General features: G+C 44.2%; 1 protein-coding gene across 3 annotated transcripts in view; it reads right to left on the reverse strand.

The window, feature by feature from the left end:
- The window catches only part of ern2 (endoplasmic reticulum to nucleus signaling 2), an 88,633-nt gene that overhangs the window by 17,143 nt on the left and 53,449 nt on the right, over positions 1 to 18,041 (reverse strand). For all 3 annotated transcript variants that reach the window (XM_068056036.1, XM_068056037.1, XM_068056038.1), the window contains exons 7-13: positions 17,901 to 18,002; positions 17,455 to 17,716; positions 15,846 to 15,924; positions 15,403 to 15,562; positions 13,572 to 13,690; positions 4,041 to 4,226; positions 471 to 738 (exon numbers count right to left, since the gene is read on the reverse strand). In XM_068056036.1, the coding sequence (XP_067912137.1) occupies positions 471 to 738; positions 4,041 to 4,226; positions 13,572 to 13,690; positions 15,403 to 15,562; positions 15,846 to 15,924; positions 17,455 to 17,716; positions 17,901 to 18,002 (1,176 nt within the window). The remainder of the gene's footprint in view (positions 1 to 470; positions 739 to 4,040; positions 4,227 to 13,571; positions 13,691 to 15,402; positions 15,563 to 15,845; positions 15,925 to 17,454; positions 17,717 to 17,900; positions 18,003 to 18,041) is intronic.

The following is an 18,041-nucleotide window of genomic DNA, read 5'->3' on the forward strand; positions in this document are numbered from 1 at the left end:
GATGACATACAGAAAGAACAGCAGACAGACAGGAGGAAAGAGGTACAGGAAAAAAGAATGAAATGAGGCAGACAGCAGCAGTAAGAATAGAGTGACAAAAGCAAAATGAATGAAGACTATAGCCTAGAAATTACTGGTTACGATATTAACATACAAAAGTTTCTCTTGCTAATGAGACATTTTCTCTTGGCTGTTTTGGTGGAGGCATGAATCTATATAAAATAGAAGTCACCTACATTAAAGGCAGATGGGGAAATCAAATGAAGTTGATAGGCATTTATCTTTATTGTCACAGTCATTTCTAGGTATGTATTGGAAGCCTATCTATCCACCACTACATTTCCAGGAGTTACTTACTTTTCAACCTTGATAGGATGGCACATTACACACTGTTACTTCAGTCTTTCTTCAACTTATAAAGAAAGGAAACCAATATTTCTAAACTAGCACAGAGAAGCTCAAATACTAACCAGCAACTATTTCATCGTAACAGGCAGTGCCGTTGTGCAAACTGTAAACATGAGGCTGTTCTGAGGGTTGATTGCTGCTATCTTGAACTGAGGAGTTGGATCCCTGGGGATCTTTTTGGGAGACCTGAGCTGCCTCTTCTGAGAATTCTGGAGATCCTGCCCTGAGTTGGTCGGCAGAGCGTGAAGGCTGCTGCTGAAGCAGCTGGAATTTCTCTTCCAGGTGTTGTTCCAGCTGTTGCTGCTGTAGTTTCTGCTGTTGGTGCATCCTCTGCCACAGAAAGGATAGAAGTGAAGATTCAAAGCAGGCAGGGAAACTTACATAACAATATATCGGAGTGTAAACAGATTGACTCCTGAGGCAAATGCTCACGATAAAAAAAGTTCAAACTCTAAATCTTTCTCCCATCCCACCAGACTAAACAAGGGCATAACATTATAGCTCAAGGTAAGCATGGACAGCTTCAGATCAGTCTCACGGTAGCACTAGGTTAATGGAGGGCAACTGGCGGGGGCTCACTAACACCTGGTTAATGAAGGGGAGCTGGGGCGTGGGTGGGTCGGGGTCACTAACACCTGGTTAATGAAGAGGAGCTGTGGGGGTTCACTATAACACCCAGTTAATGTAAAGGAACTGCGGGGCGGGGGGGGGGGGGGGGGGGGTGGTGGGATGGGGGGTGGTGGTCACAGTTGTCATCCTCCCATCTACGAAAGATGATGGACTCGCAGAAAACAATCCATTTAAGTGGGGTGTCTTCTCTTGGTACACCTTTGCTGATGGCTGTGAAGGCCAATCCTTGAGAGGCAGGTTCTGCCACAAGTGCCGCACATGAAGCTTCCAAGTGACACTGAGTTGCTGTTTTCAGCATTGGCACCTGTTGCCAAGCTGCTGTAGCCAGTTTGTCGTGGTAGTGCACACCAGTTCACAGGATGTATTGCCATTTCCCTCTTTTGCCAACTAGTGACTCCCAACTGCAATAGTCTACATTTAGGGCCTTCATGTCATACTTGCAAGCATCTTTAAAGCTGAGTTTTGGGCACCCCACTGGTCATCTGGCCCCAGTTACCTCACCATACAGGAGGCTTTGGAGAGGGTACAGAAGAGGTTTACCAGGATGTTGCCTGGTCTGGAGGGCATTAGCTATGAGGAGAGGTTGGATCAACTCGGATTGTTTTCACTGGAACGACGGAGGCGGAGGGGCGACATGATAGAGGTTTACAAAGTTATGAGTGGCATGGACACAGTGGATAGTCAGAAGCTTTTTCCCAGGGTGGAAGAGTCAGTTACTAGGGGGCATAGGTTTACGGTGCGAGGGGCAAAGTTTAGAGGGGATGTGCGAGGCAAGTTCTTTACACAGAGGGTGGTGAGTGCCTGGAACTTGCTGCCGGGGGAGGTGGTGGAAACAGGTACGATAGCGACGTTTAAGAGGCATCTTGACAAATACATGAATAGGATGGGAATAGAGGGATACGGTCCCCGGAAGTGCAGAAGGTTTTAGTTCAGACAGGCATCAAGATCGGCGCTGGCTTGGAGGGCCTGTTCCTGTGCTGTACTGTTCTTTGTTCTTGGGTATGTGTCTTCCATCCTGCGGACATGTGCAATCCACCAAAGTCACCTCTGTTCGATTAGTGCCAACACATTTGAGAGCTCTGTCCTTGACAGGACCGCCACATTCGTGATTTTGTCCTGCCAGGATATACCCATAATGTGCTGCAGACAGAGAAGATGAAAAGTATTGAGCTTCTTTTCCTGGTAACTGTAAGTTGCCCATATTTCACAGCCATACAGCAAGGTGCTAACAACACAGGCCTTACAAACCATCAGCTTGGTCCTAAGGCTCAGCTTGGTGTTACCACATGCACGTTTCACGAGTCAACCAAAGGTGGTAGCTGCTTTCACTATGCGTGTATCGAACTCTGCATCAAGGGACAGATTGTCTATCACTGTGGACCCAAAGTATCTGAATTTGTTAACCACTTCCAATGGGGTGTTAATTAGTGTGATCGGGGCGGAGATGCAACACCTTGTTGTGTCTTAACCCCCATGCTTCTCCATGCTTCTGATCTCCCCCGTCCCTGCAGATATGGAAGGAGTCTACTTGCACACTAGGTCAAACGGTAAGCTCTACAATCTATCAAAGCTGAAAGCGAAGACAAAAACACAGCACATCCTGATCAGAGAACTCCTCGACGCTGATGATGCTACGCTAGTCACTCACATGGAAACTCAGCTACAAAGACTCATGACCACAGTTTTCTTGGCACTTATAGTCAATGAGAACAAGCTACAGGCATGGGAGAGTCAGTCCATGAGTCTTTGTAGCTGAGTTTCCATGTGAGTGACTAGCGTAGCATCATCAGCGTCGAGGAGTTCTCTGATCAGGATGTGCTGTGTTTTTGTCTTCGCTTTCAGCTTTGATAGATTGTAGAGCTTACCGTTTGACCTAGTGTGCAAGTAGACTCCTTCCATATCTGCAGGGACGGGGGAGATCAGAAGCATGGAGAAGCATGGGGGTTAAGACACAACCCTGTTTCCCTCCATTTTCACTACGAAACTGTCAGAAGTGGAGCCATCAAACTGTACAATGCTGGGCATGTTGTCATGGAAGGAGCAGATGAGACTGAGGAGCTTCGGTGGACAGCCAATTTTTTCCAAAATCTTGTATAGCACTGCTCTGCCGTTAGTGTTAGATGCCTTAGTGGGATCTACGAAAGTAAGGTAAAGGGGTATACTCTGTTCCCTACACTTGTCTTAAAGATGGCGTATGGAGAAGATTTAATGTCCACAGTAGGTCTGCTGGCAGGGAAACCGCACTTCCTATACACTCGGTCTGCAAGTAGATAGAGTCTTTTAAGTATGACCCGAGCAAAGGCCTTCCCCATGACGCTAAGGAGTGAGATGCCTCTGTAATTTCTGCAGTCTCCTTTGTTGCCTTTGTTTTTGTATAGTGTGATTATTTTGGCATCACGTATCTCCTGTGGAACAGAGCCTACTTTCTAGCAGAGAAGAAGGGCATAAAGGTGTGGCAATAGATGGGACTTTCCGTGCTTGAGCAGTTTGGCTGGGATTTCGTCCTTGCCAGGTGCCCTTCTGTTCACTAGACGGTCAATGGCCTTCTCAAGCTCCAGCGATGAGGGCTCTTCATCTAACTCATCCATGACAGGAAGTTGTAGGAGAGCATCAAGCGCGGACTGGGAGATGTCCGACTCACAGGAGTACAGCTCACAGTAGTGTTTAAGCCCAGTGGCATATCAGTTTACTTCTGTCAGTGAGTACTGCGAGAGGCAGACCAGCAAGGAGGATGAATGAGCAGGAGTGGGGGAGTGCTCACTGTAACACTTGGTTAATGAAGAGGAGCTGGGGACGGGGGCAGTGGAGGGGTCACTGTAACACATGGCGAATGTAGAACTGGGGGATGATTACTGTAACACCAGGTTAATGTCGAGCAGCTGGGGGTGGAGGAGGGTTCACTGTAACACCAGGTTAATGTAGAGGAGATGGGGCAGCGGGGTCACTGTAACATCAGGTTAATGGTGTACATCGCAAAACTCTGTGTAGTTAAAATAACTTACTTTTGGATACATAATTAGAAACACCACCCAGCCTCCTACTAGCACAGTGAATATGGTCACAGTCAGGATGTCCTGGTTTCCCAAGTCAGGCACAATCTCGCTTGCAGTCGCCTGCTTCATTTCACCGTCCATCCGATAACTTTCTTCAAGTGTTTTCGATTGCATCTGGTCATTCTGCATCATAAACTTAAGGAAAGACAAGATTATTTTTAAAAATTTAGATATATGTATATGCTTCTATATAAAGTTTGTTACGACCGAGGCGGGAGGATTGCACTGTTTATTCTATTTCCACTTCTCCACGGGTCACAAGATATATTTAAATTTTTTCCCACTTACTGATACGATCAATCTATTTAGACTCTATTTTTATCCCAGAATAAAACACACCATCCAGGTTTCTTTAATAAACAACAAAATTATCAGTTTTTATAAAACAAGTCTCAGGGAAATGCACGACAGAAATGTGGAGGTTGTTTAGGGAGCACTTGCTGCGACTGCTGGATAGGTTTGTCCCGATGAGGCAAGGAAGGGATGGTAGGGTGAAGGAACCTTGGATGACAAGAGATGTGGAACAGCAAGTCAAGAGGAAGAAGGAAGCTTACTTAAGGTTGAGGAAGCAAGGATCAGACAGGGCTCTAGAGGGTTACAAGGTAGCCAGGAAGGAACTGAAGAATGGACTTAGGAGAGCTAGAAGGGGACATGAAAAAGTCTTGGCGGGTAGGATTAAGGAAAATCCCAAGGCGTTCTACACTTATGTGAGGAACAAGAGGATGGCCAGAGTGAGGGTAGGGCCGATCAGGGATAGTGGAGGGAACTTGTGCCTGGAGTCGGAGGAGGTAGGGGAGGTCCTAAATGAATACTTTGCTTCAGTATTCACTAGTGAGAGGGACCTGGTCGTTTGTGAGGACAGCGTGAAACAGGCTGATATGCTCGAACAGGTTGAGGTTAAGAGGGAGGATGTGCTGGAAATTTTGAATGATATGAGGACAGATAAGTCCCCGGGGCCAGACGGGATATACCCAAGGATATTACAGGAAGCGAGGGAAGAGATTGCCACGCCTTTGGCGATGATCTTTGCGTCTTCACTGTCCACTGGAGTAGTACCGGATGATTGGAGGGTGGCAAATGTTGTTCCCTTGTTCAAGAAAGGGAATAGGGATAACCCTGGGAATTACAGACCAGTCAGTCTTACGTCGGTAGTGGGCAAATTATTGGAGAGGATTCTGAGAGACAGGATTTATGATTATTTGGAAAAGCATGGTTTGATTAGAGACAGTCAGCATGGCTTTGTGAGGGGCAGGTCATGCCTCATAAGCCTTATTGAATTCTTTGAAGATGTGACAAAACACATTGATGAGGGAAGAGCAGTGGATGTGGTGTATATGGATTTTAGCAAGGCGTTTGATGAGGTTCCCCATGGTAGGCTCATTCAGAAAGTGGGGAGGCATGGGATACAGGGGAAGTTGGCTGTCTGGATACAGAATTGGCTGGCCCATAGAAGACAGAGGGTGGTAGTAGATGGAAAGTATTCAGCCTGGAGCTCGGTGACCAGTAGTGTTCCGCAGGGATCTGTTCTGGGACTTCTGCTCTTTGTGATTTTTATAAATGACTTGGATGAGGAAGTGGAAGGCTGGGTTAGTAAGTTTGCCGATGACACAAAGGTTGCTGGACTTGTGGATAGTGTGGAGGACTGTTGTAGGTTGCAACGGGACATTGACAGGATGCAGAGCTGGGCTGAGAAGTGGCAGATGGAGTTCAACCTGGAAAAGTGTGAAGTGATTAATTTTGGAAGGTCGAATCTGAATGCAGAATACAGGCTTAAAAACAGGATTCTTGGTAGTGTGGAGGAACAGAGGGATCTTGGGGTCCACGTCCATAGATCCCTCAAAGTTGCCACCCAAGTTGATAGGGTTGTTAAGAAGGCGTATGGTGCGTTGGCTTTCATTAACAGGGGGATTGAGTTTAAGAGCCGCGAGGTTATGCTGCAGCTCTATAAAGCCCTGATTCGACTACACTTGGAATATTGTGTTCAGTTCTGGTCGCCTCATTATAGGAAGGATGTGGAAGCTTTAGAGAGGGTGCAGAGGAGATTTACCAGGATGCTGCCTGGACTGGAGGGCATGTCTTACGAAAAAAGATTGAGGGAGCTAGGGCTTTTCTCATTGGAGCGAAGAAAGATGAGAGGTGACTTGATAGAGGGGTACAAGATGATGAGAGGCATAGATAGAGTGGATAGCCAGAGACTTTTTCCCAGGGCAGAAAGGGCTATCACCAGGGGGCATAATTTTAAGGTGATTGGAGGAAGGTTTCGGGGAGATGTCAGAGGTAGGTTCTTTACACAGAGAGTGGTGGGTGCGTGGAATGCGCTGCCAGCGGTGGTAGTAGAAGCAGATACATTCGTGACATTTAAGCGACTCTTGGATAGGTACATGGATGATAGTAGAATGAAGGGTAGGTAGTTAGTTTGATCTTAGAGTAGGCTAAAGGTTCGGCACAACATCGTGGGCCGAAGGGCCTGTACTGTGCTGTACTGTTCTATGTTCTATAACCAGTAATGAAGTAAAGCATAAACACACTGACTGAAATATTAAAGTTCCCTTTTACCATGACCCCTCACACTCACAAACACACATACACCGGTTAACCAGAAAAATAAAATGATTTGTGTTTTAGAGCTCTATTACAAAAAAAAACACTTGGGTCAAATACTTGCTAATTCTTGAAGAAGAAAGAGAAGATATGGAAAGATGGCCTTTGTTTTGGTTTGGCGTCCCAAATAGTTCTTTTCAGATGATGTTGAAGATCAGTTTGGGTAGGCTTCCAGGAAATGCAACAACAGAGGTTTCAGACACAGGCCTTATAGGAGGAATGCAGCCACAGTTTCAGTCTGCTTATTACACTTGCTTTTCAGCTTCTCGAGAGATGGAAAACTGGAAGGCTTTTTCCAAACTGCTGGAACAGACTGAGATGGGGTGGTTTGTTCTTCTTGGCAAGTTTTCTCCAACTGTCATTTCAAACTATTGTCCATATCCCAACTCACTGCCCAAAGCGAAGCCATAAACAATGTCAGGAGTCAAGCCTGCAGACCTCTAAAAACCTTGACCTGTCACTTCTCTGTAAACAGCTTTCCCAAGTCAAAAACAACCCCTGCCAGGTAATTATTTGAAGACAGGTGCCTTCCAGTAACTGTTTACAATTCAAACCTCTCAGTGACCCTTGTAAACAAAGAACACATCCATGGATTCCTTTTCAGTTTTAAAACACAAATTCTCAAAATTTAACAAAAAAATGGAATGACTCGTAACAAGTTATACCTTCCAATAAATATAGTTTATAGTCTAGTCTGAAATATATAGTCTGTTGACTTGGTGCTTTTCTACCTATCAGAGAGGTCATAAATAAAGAGTGGCTATCCCAAACTATTTCCAGTATATATCCCAGCAGTTCATGGTATGAGTGCCAATCCTGAAACAAGCTACCCAAGTCACTTCAGGGACAAAAATTGGTTTTAGATCATAGGAGGCTTGGAAGCTGTTGTATTGAGCGTGAATAAAAAATGGAAAGAGAAATTACAATTGTAGCAACTATCTTGGAACCTTTTGTTCCTGGAATGCATACGTGATGGTTTTTTTGGACCAATACGTTGAGGAACCAACTTGAGAACAGGCTATCCTAGACTGGGTATTGTGTAATGAGAAAGGACTAGTTAACAATCTTGTTGTGTGGGATCCCTTGGGGAGGAGCGACCATAACATGTTAGAATTCTTCATTAAGATGGAGAGTGACAGAGTTGATTCCGAGACTAGGGTCTTGAATCTAAATAAAGGAAACTATGAAGGTATGAGGCGCGAATTGGCTATGATAGATTGGGGAACGTTATTTAAAGGGTTGACAGTGGATAATCAATGGCTAGCATTTAAAGAGCGCATGGATGAATTACAACAATTGTTCATTTCTGTCTGGCGCAAAAATAAAACAGGAAGGGTGACTCAACTGTGGCTTACTAAAGAAATCAGGGATAGTATTAGATCCAAGGAGGAGAAATATAAAATGGCCAGAACAATCAGCAAACTTGAGGATTGGGAGCAGTTTAGAATCCAGCAAAGGAGGACCATGGGTCTGATTAAGAAGGGGAAAATAGAGTATGAGAGTAAGCTTGCAGAGAACATAAAAACTGACTGTAAAAGCTCCTATAGATATGTGAAGAGAAAAAGATTATTGAAGACAAGTGTGGGTCCCTTACAGTCAGAAACGGGGGAATTTATAATGGAGAACAAAGAACTGGCAGACCAATACATATTTTGGTTCTGTCTTCACAAAGGAGGACACAAATTATCTCCCAGAAATGTTGGGGAACATAGGGTCTATTGAGAAGGAGGAACTGTATGAAATCAGTATTAGTAGGGAAATGGCGTTAGGGAAATTGATGGGATTGAAGGCCGATAAATCCCCAGGGCGTGATAATCTAAATCCCAGAGTACATAAGGAAGTGGCCCTAGAAATAGTAGATGCATTGCTGGTCATTTTTAAAAATTCTAGAGACTCTGGAACAGTTCCAACGGATTGGAGGGTAGCTAATGTAACCTCACTATTTAAAAAAGGAGGTTGAGAGAAAACAGGAATTATAGACTGGTTAGCCTGACTTTAGTAGTGGGGAAAATGCTAGAGTCCATTATAAAAGATGTAATAGCACAGCACCTGGAAAACAATGACAGGATCAGACAAAATCAACGTATTTATGAAAGGGAAATCATGCTTGACTAATCTACTGGAATGTTTTGAGGATGTAACTAGTAGAATAGATAAGAGAGAACCAGTGGATGTGGTGTATTTGGACTTTCAGAAGGCTTTCGATAAGGTCCCACTTAAGAGATTAGCGTGCAAAATTAAAGCAGATGGGATTGGGGGTAAGGTACTGACATGGATAGAGAATTGGTAGGCAGACAGGAAACAAAGAGTAAGAATAAACGCGTCTTTTTCCGAGTGGCAGGCAGTGACTAGTGGGGTGCCGCAGGTATCATTGCGAAGGACCCCAGCTATTCATAAAATAAATTAATGATATAGATGAAGGAATTAAATGTAATATATCCAAGTTTGCAGACGACACAAAGCTGAGTGGGAGTGTGAGCTGTGAGGAGGATGCAGAGAAGCTCCAGTGTAATTTGGACAGGTTGAGAGAGTGGGGAAATACATGGCAGATGCAGTATAATATGGATAAATGTGAGGTTATCCACTTTGGTGGCAAAAACAGAAAGGCAGATTATCTGAATGGCGATTGGGAAGGGGGAGGTGCAGCGAGACCTGGGGGTCCTTGTGCACCAGTCGCTGAAAGTAAGCATGCAGGTGCAGCAGGCAGTTAAGAAGGCAAATGGTATGTTGGCCTTCATAGCGAGACGATTCGAGTACAGGAGCACGAATATCTTCCTCCAATTATACAAGGCCTTGGTGAGACCACATCTGGAGTATTGTGTGCAGTTTTGGTCTCCTTATCTGAGGAAGAATGTTCTTGTTATGGAGGGAGTGCAGTGAAGGTTCACCAGACTGATTCCTGGGATGGCAGGACTGATATATGAAGAGAGATTGGGTTGATTAGGCTTGTATTCGCTAGAGTTTAGAAGAATGAGAGGGGATCTCATAGAAACCTACAAAATTCTAACAGGACTGGACAGACTAGATGCAGGAAGGATGTTCCCGATGGCGGGGGAGTCCAAGACCAGGGGTCACAGTCTAAGGATAAGGGGTAAGTCATTTAGGTCTGAGATGAGGAGAGATTTCTTCACCTAGAGAGTGGTGAACCTGTAGAATTTTCTACCACGGAAAGCAGTTGAGGCCAAATCATTAAACATATTCAAGAAAGAGTTAGATATAGTTCTTAGAGCTAATGGGATCAAGGGATACGGGGAGAAAATGGGAACAGGCTACTGAATTTGGATGATCAGCCATGATCGTATTGAATGGCGGAGCAGGCTCGAAGGGCCAAATGGCCTACTCCAGCTCCTATTTTTCTATGTTTCTATGTTACCTCTAGACGTGACTATTGCAATGCTCTCCTGGACAGCCTCCCATCTTCCACCCTCCATAAACTTGAGCTCATGCAAAACTCTGCTGCCAGTATCTTAACTTGCACCTTGTCTTTCCTTAAGTTTATGATGCAGACTGACCAGATCCAATCGAGAACACTTGATGCACCGCTGACCTACAATGGCTCCCAGTGATATTTCAATTTTAAAATTCTCATCCTTATTTTCAAATCCCTCCAGCCATAAGCTTTAGAATGCCCTCCCTAATCCTCTCTGCCTCTCTCTTCCTTTAAGACCCTCCTTAAAACCTCAGCAGCTGAAGGCACAGCCACCAATGATGAAGCGATTAAAATCGGGAATGGGCAAGAGCCCAGATTTCGAAGACTGCAGATCTCTCCTTAAAACCTACTTCTTTTGGTCATCTGTCCTAATATCTCCTTGTGTGGCACAATGTCAAATTTTGTTTGATAATGCTTCTGTGAAGCACCTTGGGATATTTTACTGCAATAAGAAGATAGGAACTGGAGTAGGCCATTTAGCCCCTTGAGCCTGTTCTGCCATTCAAAGAGATCATGGCTGATCTATAAGGGAACTCCAAACCCACCTTTGCCCCAAATTCCTTGATATATTTTTGTTAAGCAAAAGTATTAATCAGTTTTAAAATGAACAACTGATATAGCAATTATAATTTGTGGAACAGAGTTCCAAACTTCTACCATGCTTTGCATGAAGCGTTTCCTAATTTCACTCCTGAAAGATCTGGCTCTAACTTTTTGACCTGGCCCCTCATACTAAACGCCCCAACTAGCGGAAATAGTTTCTCCCAATCTACCCTATCTGTTCCCCGTAATATCTTGAACACTTTGAGCAAGTCACTCCTTTAACCTTCTAAATTCCTGGGAAGATAACCTTAGTTTATTTAATCACTCCTCGGAGCTGATCCCTCGGAGTCCAGGTATTATTCTAGCAATTCTACGCTGCACTTTCTCCCAGGTCAATATATCCTGCCTAAGGTGTGGTGCACAGAACTGCTCACAGTACTCCAGGTGTGGTCTAACCAAGGTTCTGTATAGCTGAAGCATGACTTCTGCCTCCTTGTATTCTATTCCTCTAGATCAGAGGTTGCCAACACATAGATTGCAAGCTACTGGTAGTTCGAACCGGCCTTTGAGTAGCTCGCATAATGCTCCTGATCACTCACATCATCCTGCCAGCATTAATCCGCACATGCGCATCCTGATGCCACCGCGCACTGATGTCACTATGTACTGATGTCACAACGGGAACAGCAAGCGGTGGTGGCCAGCGCCGAACTCCAAAGGAGTGGCAAGCGGGGGGCCGAGCAGGGAGCAAGCGGCGAATGCTGGGGGAATGAGTGGTGAGCGGGGAACCCAGTGGTGAATGCCAGGGCAACAAGCGAGCAAGGGGGCCGAGCAGCGAGGGAGTGACTGTCAAACAGCGATGAAGCAGGGGAGTGAACAGTGAGGGTGTGTTCGAGCAGGGAGCAGTCAGCGCAAAGTGGGGAGAGTGTGGCGGGGAGGGGGCATGAGAGGCGACTGGCGAGGGGTAGCAGTGAACAGGCTAGATTGGGGGGCAAAGAGAAGTGGCTATGGGGGAAGGGCCTTTTGTGCCAAATTGAGCAGCGCCATCTTTATTATTGGCAGCTGCCTGTGTCGTCGCGGACATTTCAATCATTTGCATATGCACAAGTAGTGTGGCACCTAGTGGTGGCATTGTCAGCAAACGCATTCTTTTCCTTTATTAGAAGTAGCTCTCACTCAGGAAAAGGTTGCCGACTCCTGTTATAGATATAAAGGCCAGCATTCCATTTGCCATTTTTGATTATTTTCTGCAAATGACATTTTAATGATCTGTGTACCTGGAACCCCCAAGTGGCTTTGGACAATCACTTTTTCTAGCTTTTCACCATTTAGAAAGTACCCTGTTCTGTCCTTTTTAGGTCCAAAGTGGATGACCTCAAATTTTCCTGCAATGAAATCCATTTGCTACAGTTTTGCCCATTCACTTAATCTATTGATATCTCTTTACTGTTTTACAACTTTCATCTGCACTGCTTACAATATCGCCTATCTTTGTGTCATCGGCAAATTTGGATATGTTGCTTTCTATCCCATCAACAATACAGTGAATAGTTGAGGCATCAACACAGATCCTTGCGAGACACCATGGCCGGTGTCGGGGTCCGTGTTGGGGTTGGGGGGGGAGCTTGAAGATGCCTCTAGAAGAGGGCTGTTGAGGAGGGCCCAGCCCGATATTACCGGTGGCGGTGAGGCCTCGTGGCAGCCATCCTGCCACTCGGCAACGGGACCCCCATTTGAATATTTAAATTAAAATGAATGAATAAATTATACTTACGCCACCGCCTCATGTCCCACTACGATCTTCGGCCCAGTGGCCGACACTCCCGCGCCTTCGGATCCCCATCCAGGGAAACGAGGCGCCACACTGCTGGGGAGGGGGAGGAGGCAAGTTATCAGTGCAGGATAGGGGGGAATGGGGTCAAAGTAACATCATGGGAGTAGGGGATGGTGGGAAGGGTTGGAGTTTAAAGTTTATGCAATTGGGGGGGGTCAGATGGACAAGGTGAGTGCTTTAGGAAGGGGAAGAGGGCAAATAATTAATTTCATTGTTACTGTGAGGGTGGGAAAGGGGCAGAAGAAATGTCTTTATTTATTTTTATTTTCTTTATCTTTAAATATTTAAATTTCCCAGTAGGGCTAACAGCCCTTTAAAAATGGCATCAGCGCCTGCGCACAGGCAGCTGACCCATTGCCGGGGATGGACAGCCTGCCCTCTCCATGTGACTGGGAGGGGGCGGGGCGGCACAGAAGATTCAGCCCCACTAATCACATTCTGCCGATTAGAGTACCTGCTCATTATCATTTCTCTCTTTGTCTCCTGCCGTTCAGCCAATTTCCTAAAAAGGTCGATAATTTACCTTCAATTCCATGAGTTTGAACTTTAGCTTAACAGTCTATTATGAGGGACTTTTTCAAATGCCTTCTGGAAGTCCACATAAATAACATCCATAGACATTCCCCTGTCCACTACTTTAATCATCTCTTCAAAAAATTCAATCAGTTTCGCCAGGCATGACATACCCCTAAAGGTGCTATATAAATGCAAGTCGTTGCTGTTGTTCCATTTTATAATAATGTTTGTTATATTCAGCACAGATTATGGATTATATTTAATTGTTTTCAAAAGTCAATGTAAATGGGATTGAGAGGTGCAGCTTTGTACCCAATGAAGTGCATGAGGCAGCAATGTGCTGCAAGGTGACAAGGCATGGATTCATTTTTGTGATGTCCTCGAAGTAGCTATGTCACTTCAGGAAGAGAGGACAACCGTGCAGAATCATATCAGTGCATTCCTTGCAGCTGAGTTTAAAGCAGTTCTGTCTTTATATAGAGACAATGCACAGCATGAGAGATAAAAATAGATACAAATCAGCATTTAAAAATAAAGTGAATTGCTTGCAACTTACTTCGTCAAGAGTCCGGGTGTTAGTCTTTGTAGTGATGACTGCCTTGTCGTTCTTCTTCAGTGGATCTGGAAATGTCCTCAGGATTGTGGTGTGTGCTACGGGTGGCAGCTCATGGTGACCTTCAAATCAAAAAATCAAATGGGCTGCTAGATTCTTTCAATGAAAAGGTTCTCTACCACTATTCCACATTAAAGCTTAATGTACAAGATAACACCATATGTAAAGCTTTAACTGATAGTTGCACATCACAAAAACTACAAGCTGTCCACTCACTGTCTGCCATGTGCCCACTTCACATGTGACTGCGGGTGTATGTACCTAGTTTATAGGAACAGGAGAAGGCCATTCAGCCCCTGGAGCCTGCTCTGCCATTCAATTTGATCATGGCTGATCTGTACCCAACCCTCAGTCACTGCATTTCAACAGCAATTCACTGACTTTCAGCACTGTGGTAAGCACTATATAAATAGGAACAAATATGAACATACCAACATACGAACTAGGAGCAGGAGTAGGTTAATCGGCCCCTTGAGCCTGCTCTGCCATTCTATAAGATCATGGCTGATTTGTTTGTGGACACAACTCCACTTTCCTGCCTACCCCCGATACCCTTGACTCCCTTGTTTGTTAAGAATCTTTCTACTTCTGCCTTAAAAAGATTCAATGGCCCTGCTCTCCGGGAAAGGGAGTTCCACAGACTCATCACCCTCAGAGAAGGAAATTCTCCTAATCCCTGTCTTAAATGGGAGATCCCTTATTTTTAAACTGTGCTCCCGAGTTTTAGTCTCTTCCACAAGGGAAAACATCCTTTCAACATCCACCCTGTCAAGTCCCCTCAGGATCTTATATTTCAATAAGATCACTTTACATGAGTCATAGAAACATCCTTCTAAACACCAATGAATACAGACCCAACCTGTCCAACCTTTCCTCATAAGATAAACCTCTCATCCCAGGAATGAGTTGAGTGAACCTTCTCTGAACTGTTACCAATACACTTATATCCTTTCTTAAGTAAGGAGACCAAAACTGTACACAATACTTGAGATGTGGTCTCACCAATGCCCTGTACAACTGTAGCAAAACAACTATACTTTTATATTTCACACCCCTTGTAATAAATGACAACATTCCATTTTCCTTCTTAATCACTTGCTGTACCTGCATACTAATTTTTTGTGTTTCGTGTACTAGGACACCCGGATCCCTCTGCATCACAGAGTTCTGCAGCCTCTCTATTTAAATAACATGCTGCTTTTCCATTTTTCTGGCCAAAGTGGACAAGTTTACACTTTCCCACATTATACTCCATCTGCCAAATATTTGCCCACTCACTTAACCTATCTATATTCATTTGCAAACTCCTTATGTCCTCTGCACAGCTTACTCTCCTACCTATCTTTGTGTCGTCAGCAAATTTAGCAACCATACATTCATTCACACTTAATTCATTCGTATAAAATTACATTATTACTATTTTAATGGAGGCCTTAAATAAAGCGGCATGGGTCAGTTGGGAGCACTTTCATTTCTAGTTCAGAAGGGTTGCAGCTTGGAATCCCATACCAGGAATTTGAGCTCCTAGGCTGAGACTTTTCTAATCTGCCTGCTTTCAACGGCTTTACCTCACACCTGCTCACCACCTTCCTCACATGGCCCAAGTGAAATTGGGAACTCACTGAGTGCAGAAATTAGCAGTGCAAAAGAATCTACGTATTATCACAAAACAGATGGCCAGTGCACCTGTATATAATTTTTGATTAAGACATATTTTGTAGTCAAATATCATGAGTTTCCTGGTCATTACAACACTGGGAGGTTAATTACATACCTATGAAGAGCCATTGGTTCTTGAGGTTACCAGATGACAGGATATTCCCCTGTGGATATCTGACATGAGTGCTTGGAGTTCTTTCACATGCACCTCTCTCCCGCACAGTGACATCATCGGTTGTGGGGCCATCAACACGGGCAATGGTGATTCCACGAGGCTGGGAAAAAGACAGGAGGTTCAGTACCTTTTTTAGATCAAAACAAATTCCCATGCAGCATTCTCTAAAGCTGAGTAAATTAATAAAAGGCAAGCAAAGTACTTTCTGTCCCAAGTCCTTTCCCCAATCCTTCTGAAAACAAGAAGTTGTTAAGATTCCCTGTTGACATTTACACGTTTTTCAGAAACTCAATGTTTCTTTCCAGTGCTGCTAATCCAGATCAGCCTGCAGCAAGTAACTTCACAACGATAGTGTGCTGGCCCTCACGGAGTTGTGTACTTACCACTACAGCGACACCTTCATGGACAAGTGATGATGAGGCATAGAAGGCAGATGCATGTTTCCCGACATAAAGTGTGGGACTGTAACAAAAGGATAAGGATTAAAATACATAGCATGTTTAATTACTGGAAAACCATACATCCACATGATAATTTTCAAGAACATAAAATAAAAATAATGACTGCAGTTAACGGTACTCATTAACCCAACAGATGTATTGTACGAGAGATAGATTCTAATACTGGTCATAGAATTTCACTGCTTTAATTGTCATGCTGCATCAAAGTCATTGATAGCTGTTGTTGACACAAGTACACAGAATGAAGCTCTGACATAAAAGTTAAACAGTATACGTTAGAAACAATAAGGAAAACCTGCAGTGATTTCAATGTTGTGATCTACTCTTGGGGCTCACTGGTTGTGGCACGAAGCACACTAAATATATTGAGCAGCATTGTGCATTGTGAGCTCAGTGATTGAGTTATTAACAAAACAGTTCAATGTAAATCCATCCTTTCCAGAATTCTGCAATTACAGTACCATACAATTTGGAAGAACTATAATTAAATTACGAGAAGTTATTAATTCCTGACCAGTCTCCCATCTTCCACCCTCTATAAACTTGAGCTCATTCAAAATTCTGCTGCCCGTATTCTAACCCTCATAAAGCCCTGCTCACCCATTATCCCTGTCCTCGCTGACCTACACTGGCTCCCGCTCCACTAATGCCTCAATTGTAAACTTCTCATTCTCATGTACAAATCCTCCATGGCCTCACCCCTCCCTATCTCTGTAATATCCTCCAGCCCTTTGACGACTCTGCATTCTCCAGCTGTGGCCTCTTGTGAATCCCCCGCTCCTGTCACCTCACTATTGGTGGCTATGCCTTCAGCTCTCTAGGTCCTAAACTCTGGAATTCACTCCCTAAATCTCTTTGTCTCTACACCTCTTTTCCTTTAAGACCCTCCTTAAAACATACCTCTATGGCAAAGCTTTTATTCACCCCTCTTAATATATTCTTCTTTGGCTTAGTGTTTGTCTGATAATGCTCCTGTGAAGTGCTTTGGGATGCTTTACTATGTTGTTGTATTATTCATTGAAAAGCTGTGACTGGAAGAGACAAAGCCTTGTCTCATAATGGTGGTCTCAAATACAGCTTCGCAAGTTGGAAAGTAAACTCTGAGGAGTTCAACTGTATCTCTACTAAAGCTGCAATACTAGTTTGGAGTACTATTGCACGGTATCAGTGGTGAGCTGCAGGTTTGATTCCCCCTGGCCTCTGAGTTCACAAGTTCAATCTTACTGCTGTGAGGAAGGAAATCTAAAGGAACAGTCTCCCCAGGCACTTGTTTGTGCCTTCTGGAAGCTAGTGCAGAGAGGCAATGGTGAGGCCTTTGTCAATGATTTACACTGAATTACTAACAGAAGCCAGAGGGAAGCAAACAATGGACAGAATAACTAGAGCACAGACACAAGTTAAAAAGGCAATGTTTTTCTGGCAGCCTTTGCCTTGCATCCCATAATATTCCTTTCCATGCTGGTAATGAAAACCAGTTGTTATCTATTAGACTTTAGGGGATTACATTAGGATTAAGAAAGAATCAACTTACACCAGTTGGGTCTTTGTGGTGGAGGGCTCTTTAGGGAACTGATACTTCCACTTTATCATTCGGATGTCCTGAGAGTTAAAAGTGAGGTATCGCAGGGTTTCCATGGCAACATTGAGATGAGGTATCCGATGCAGGCTGTCCTGTTGCCAAATGAACATTCCCACCACGGGGGAGCCATAGTTCTGCATCCAAAGGACATCACCTGACTCCCTGTCCACAGTCACCACCAAACCATCCCCATTTGATGCAAAATGAGCCATTTCTGCACAAATCAGAAACATGGAATCTGCGTCAATTTCACCCGCCTAATAGTGATTTCAGCAAATGAGGAGCTGAAACTTCACTCAGGAAGTGGGTTCAAATTACGTTCAAAAGATTCTAACTGGCAGTGAGTTCCTGAAAATGTAATTTTAAAGTTCTCTAATTAAAACAAACACAAAACTTACTGTAGTCTGTGTTCTCGTTGCATAAAGGAGCAGAATAGTCGTAGTAGGTAGCATTCCAGTGAAGTTCACGAGTCTTGGTGTCGTACATAGTGATCATATATTCTGTCAAAATGTGAAATGGAAAACATTCAGCAAATAGCT

This window comes from Heterodontus francisci, chromosome 24, assembly GCF_036365525.1.
Source record: "Heterodontus francisci isolate sHetFra1 chromosome 24, sHetFra1.hap1, whole genome shotgun sequence".
Classification (NCBI taxonomy): Eukaryota; Metazoa; Chordata; class Chondrichthyes; order Heterodontiformes; family Heterodontidae; genus Heterodontus; species Heterodontus francisci.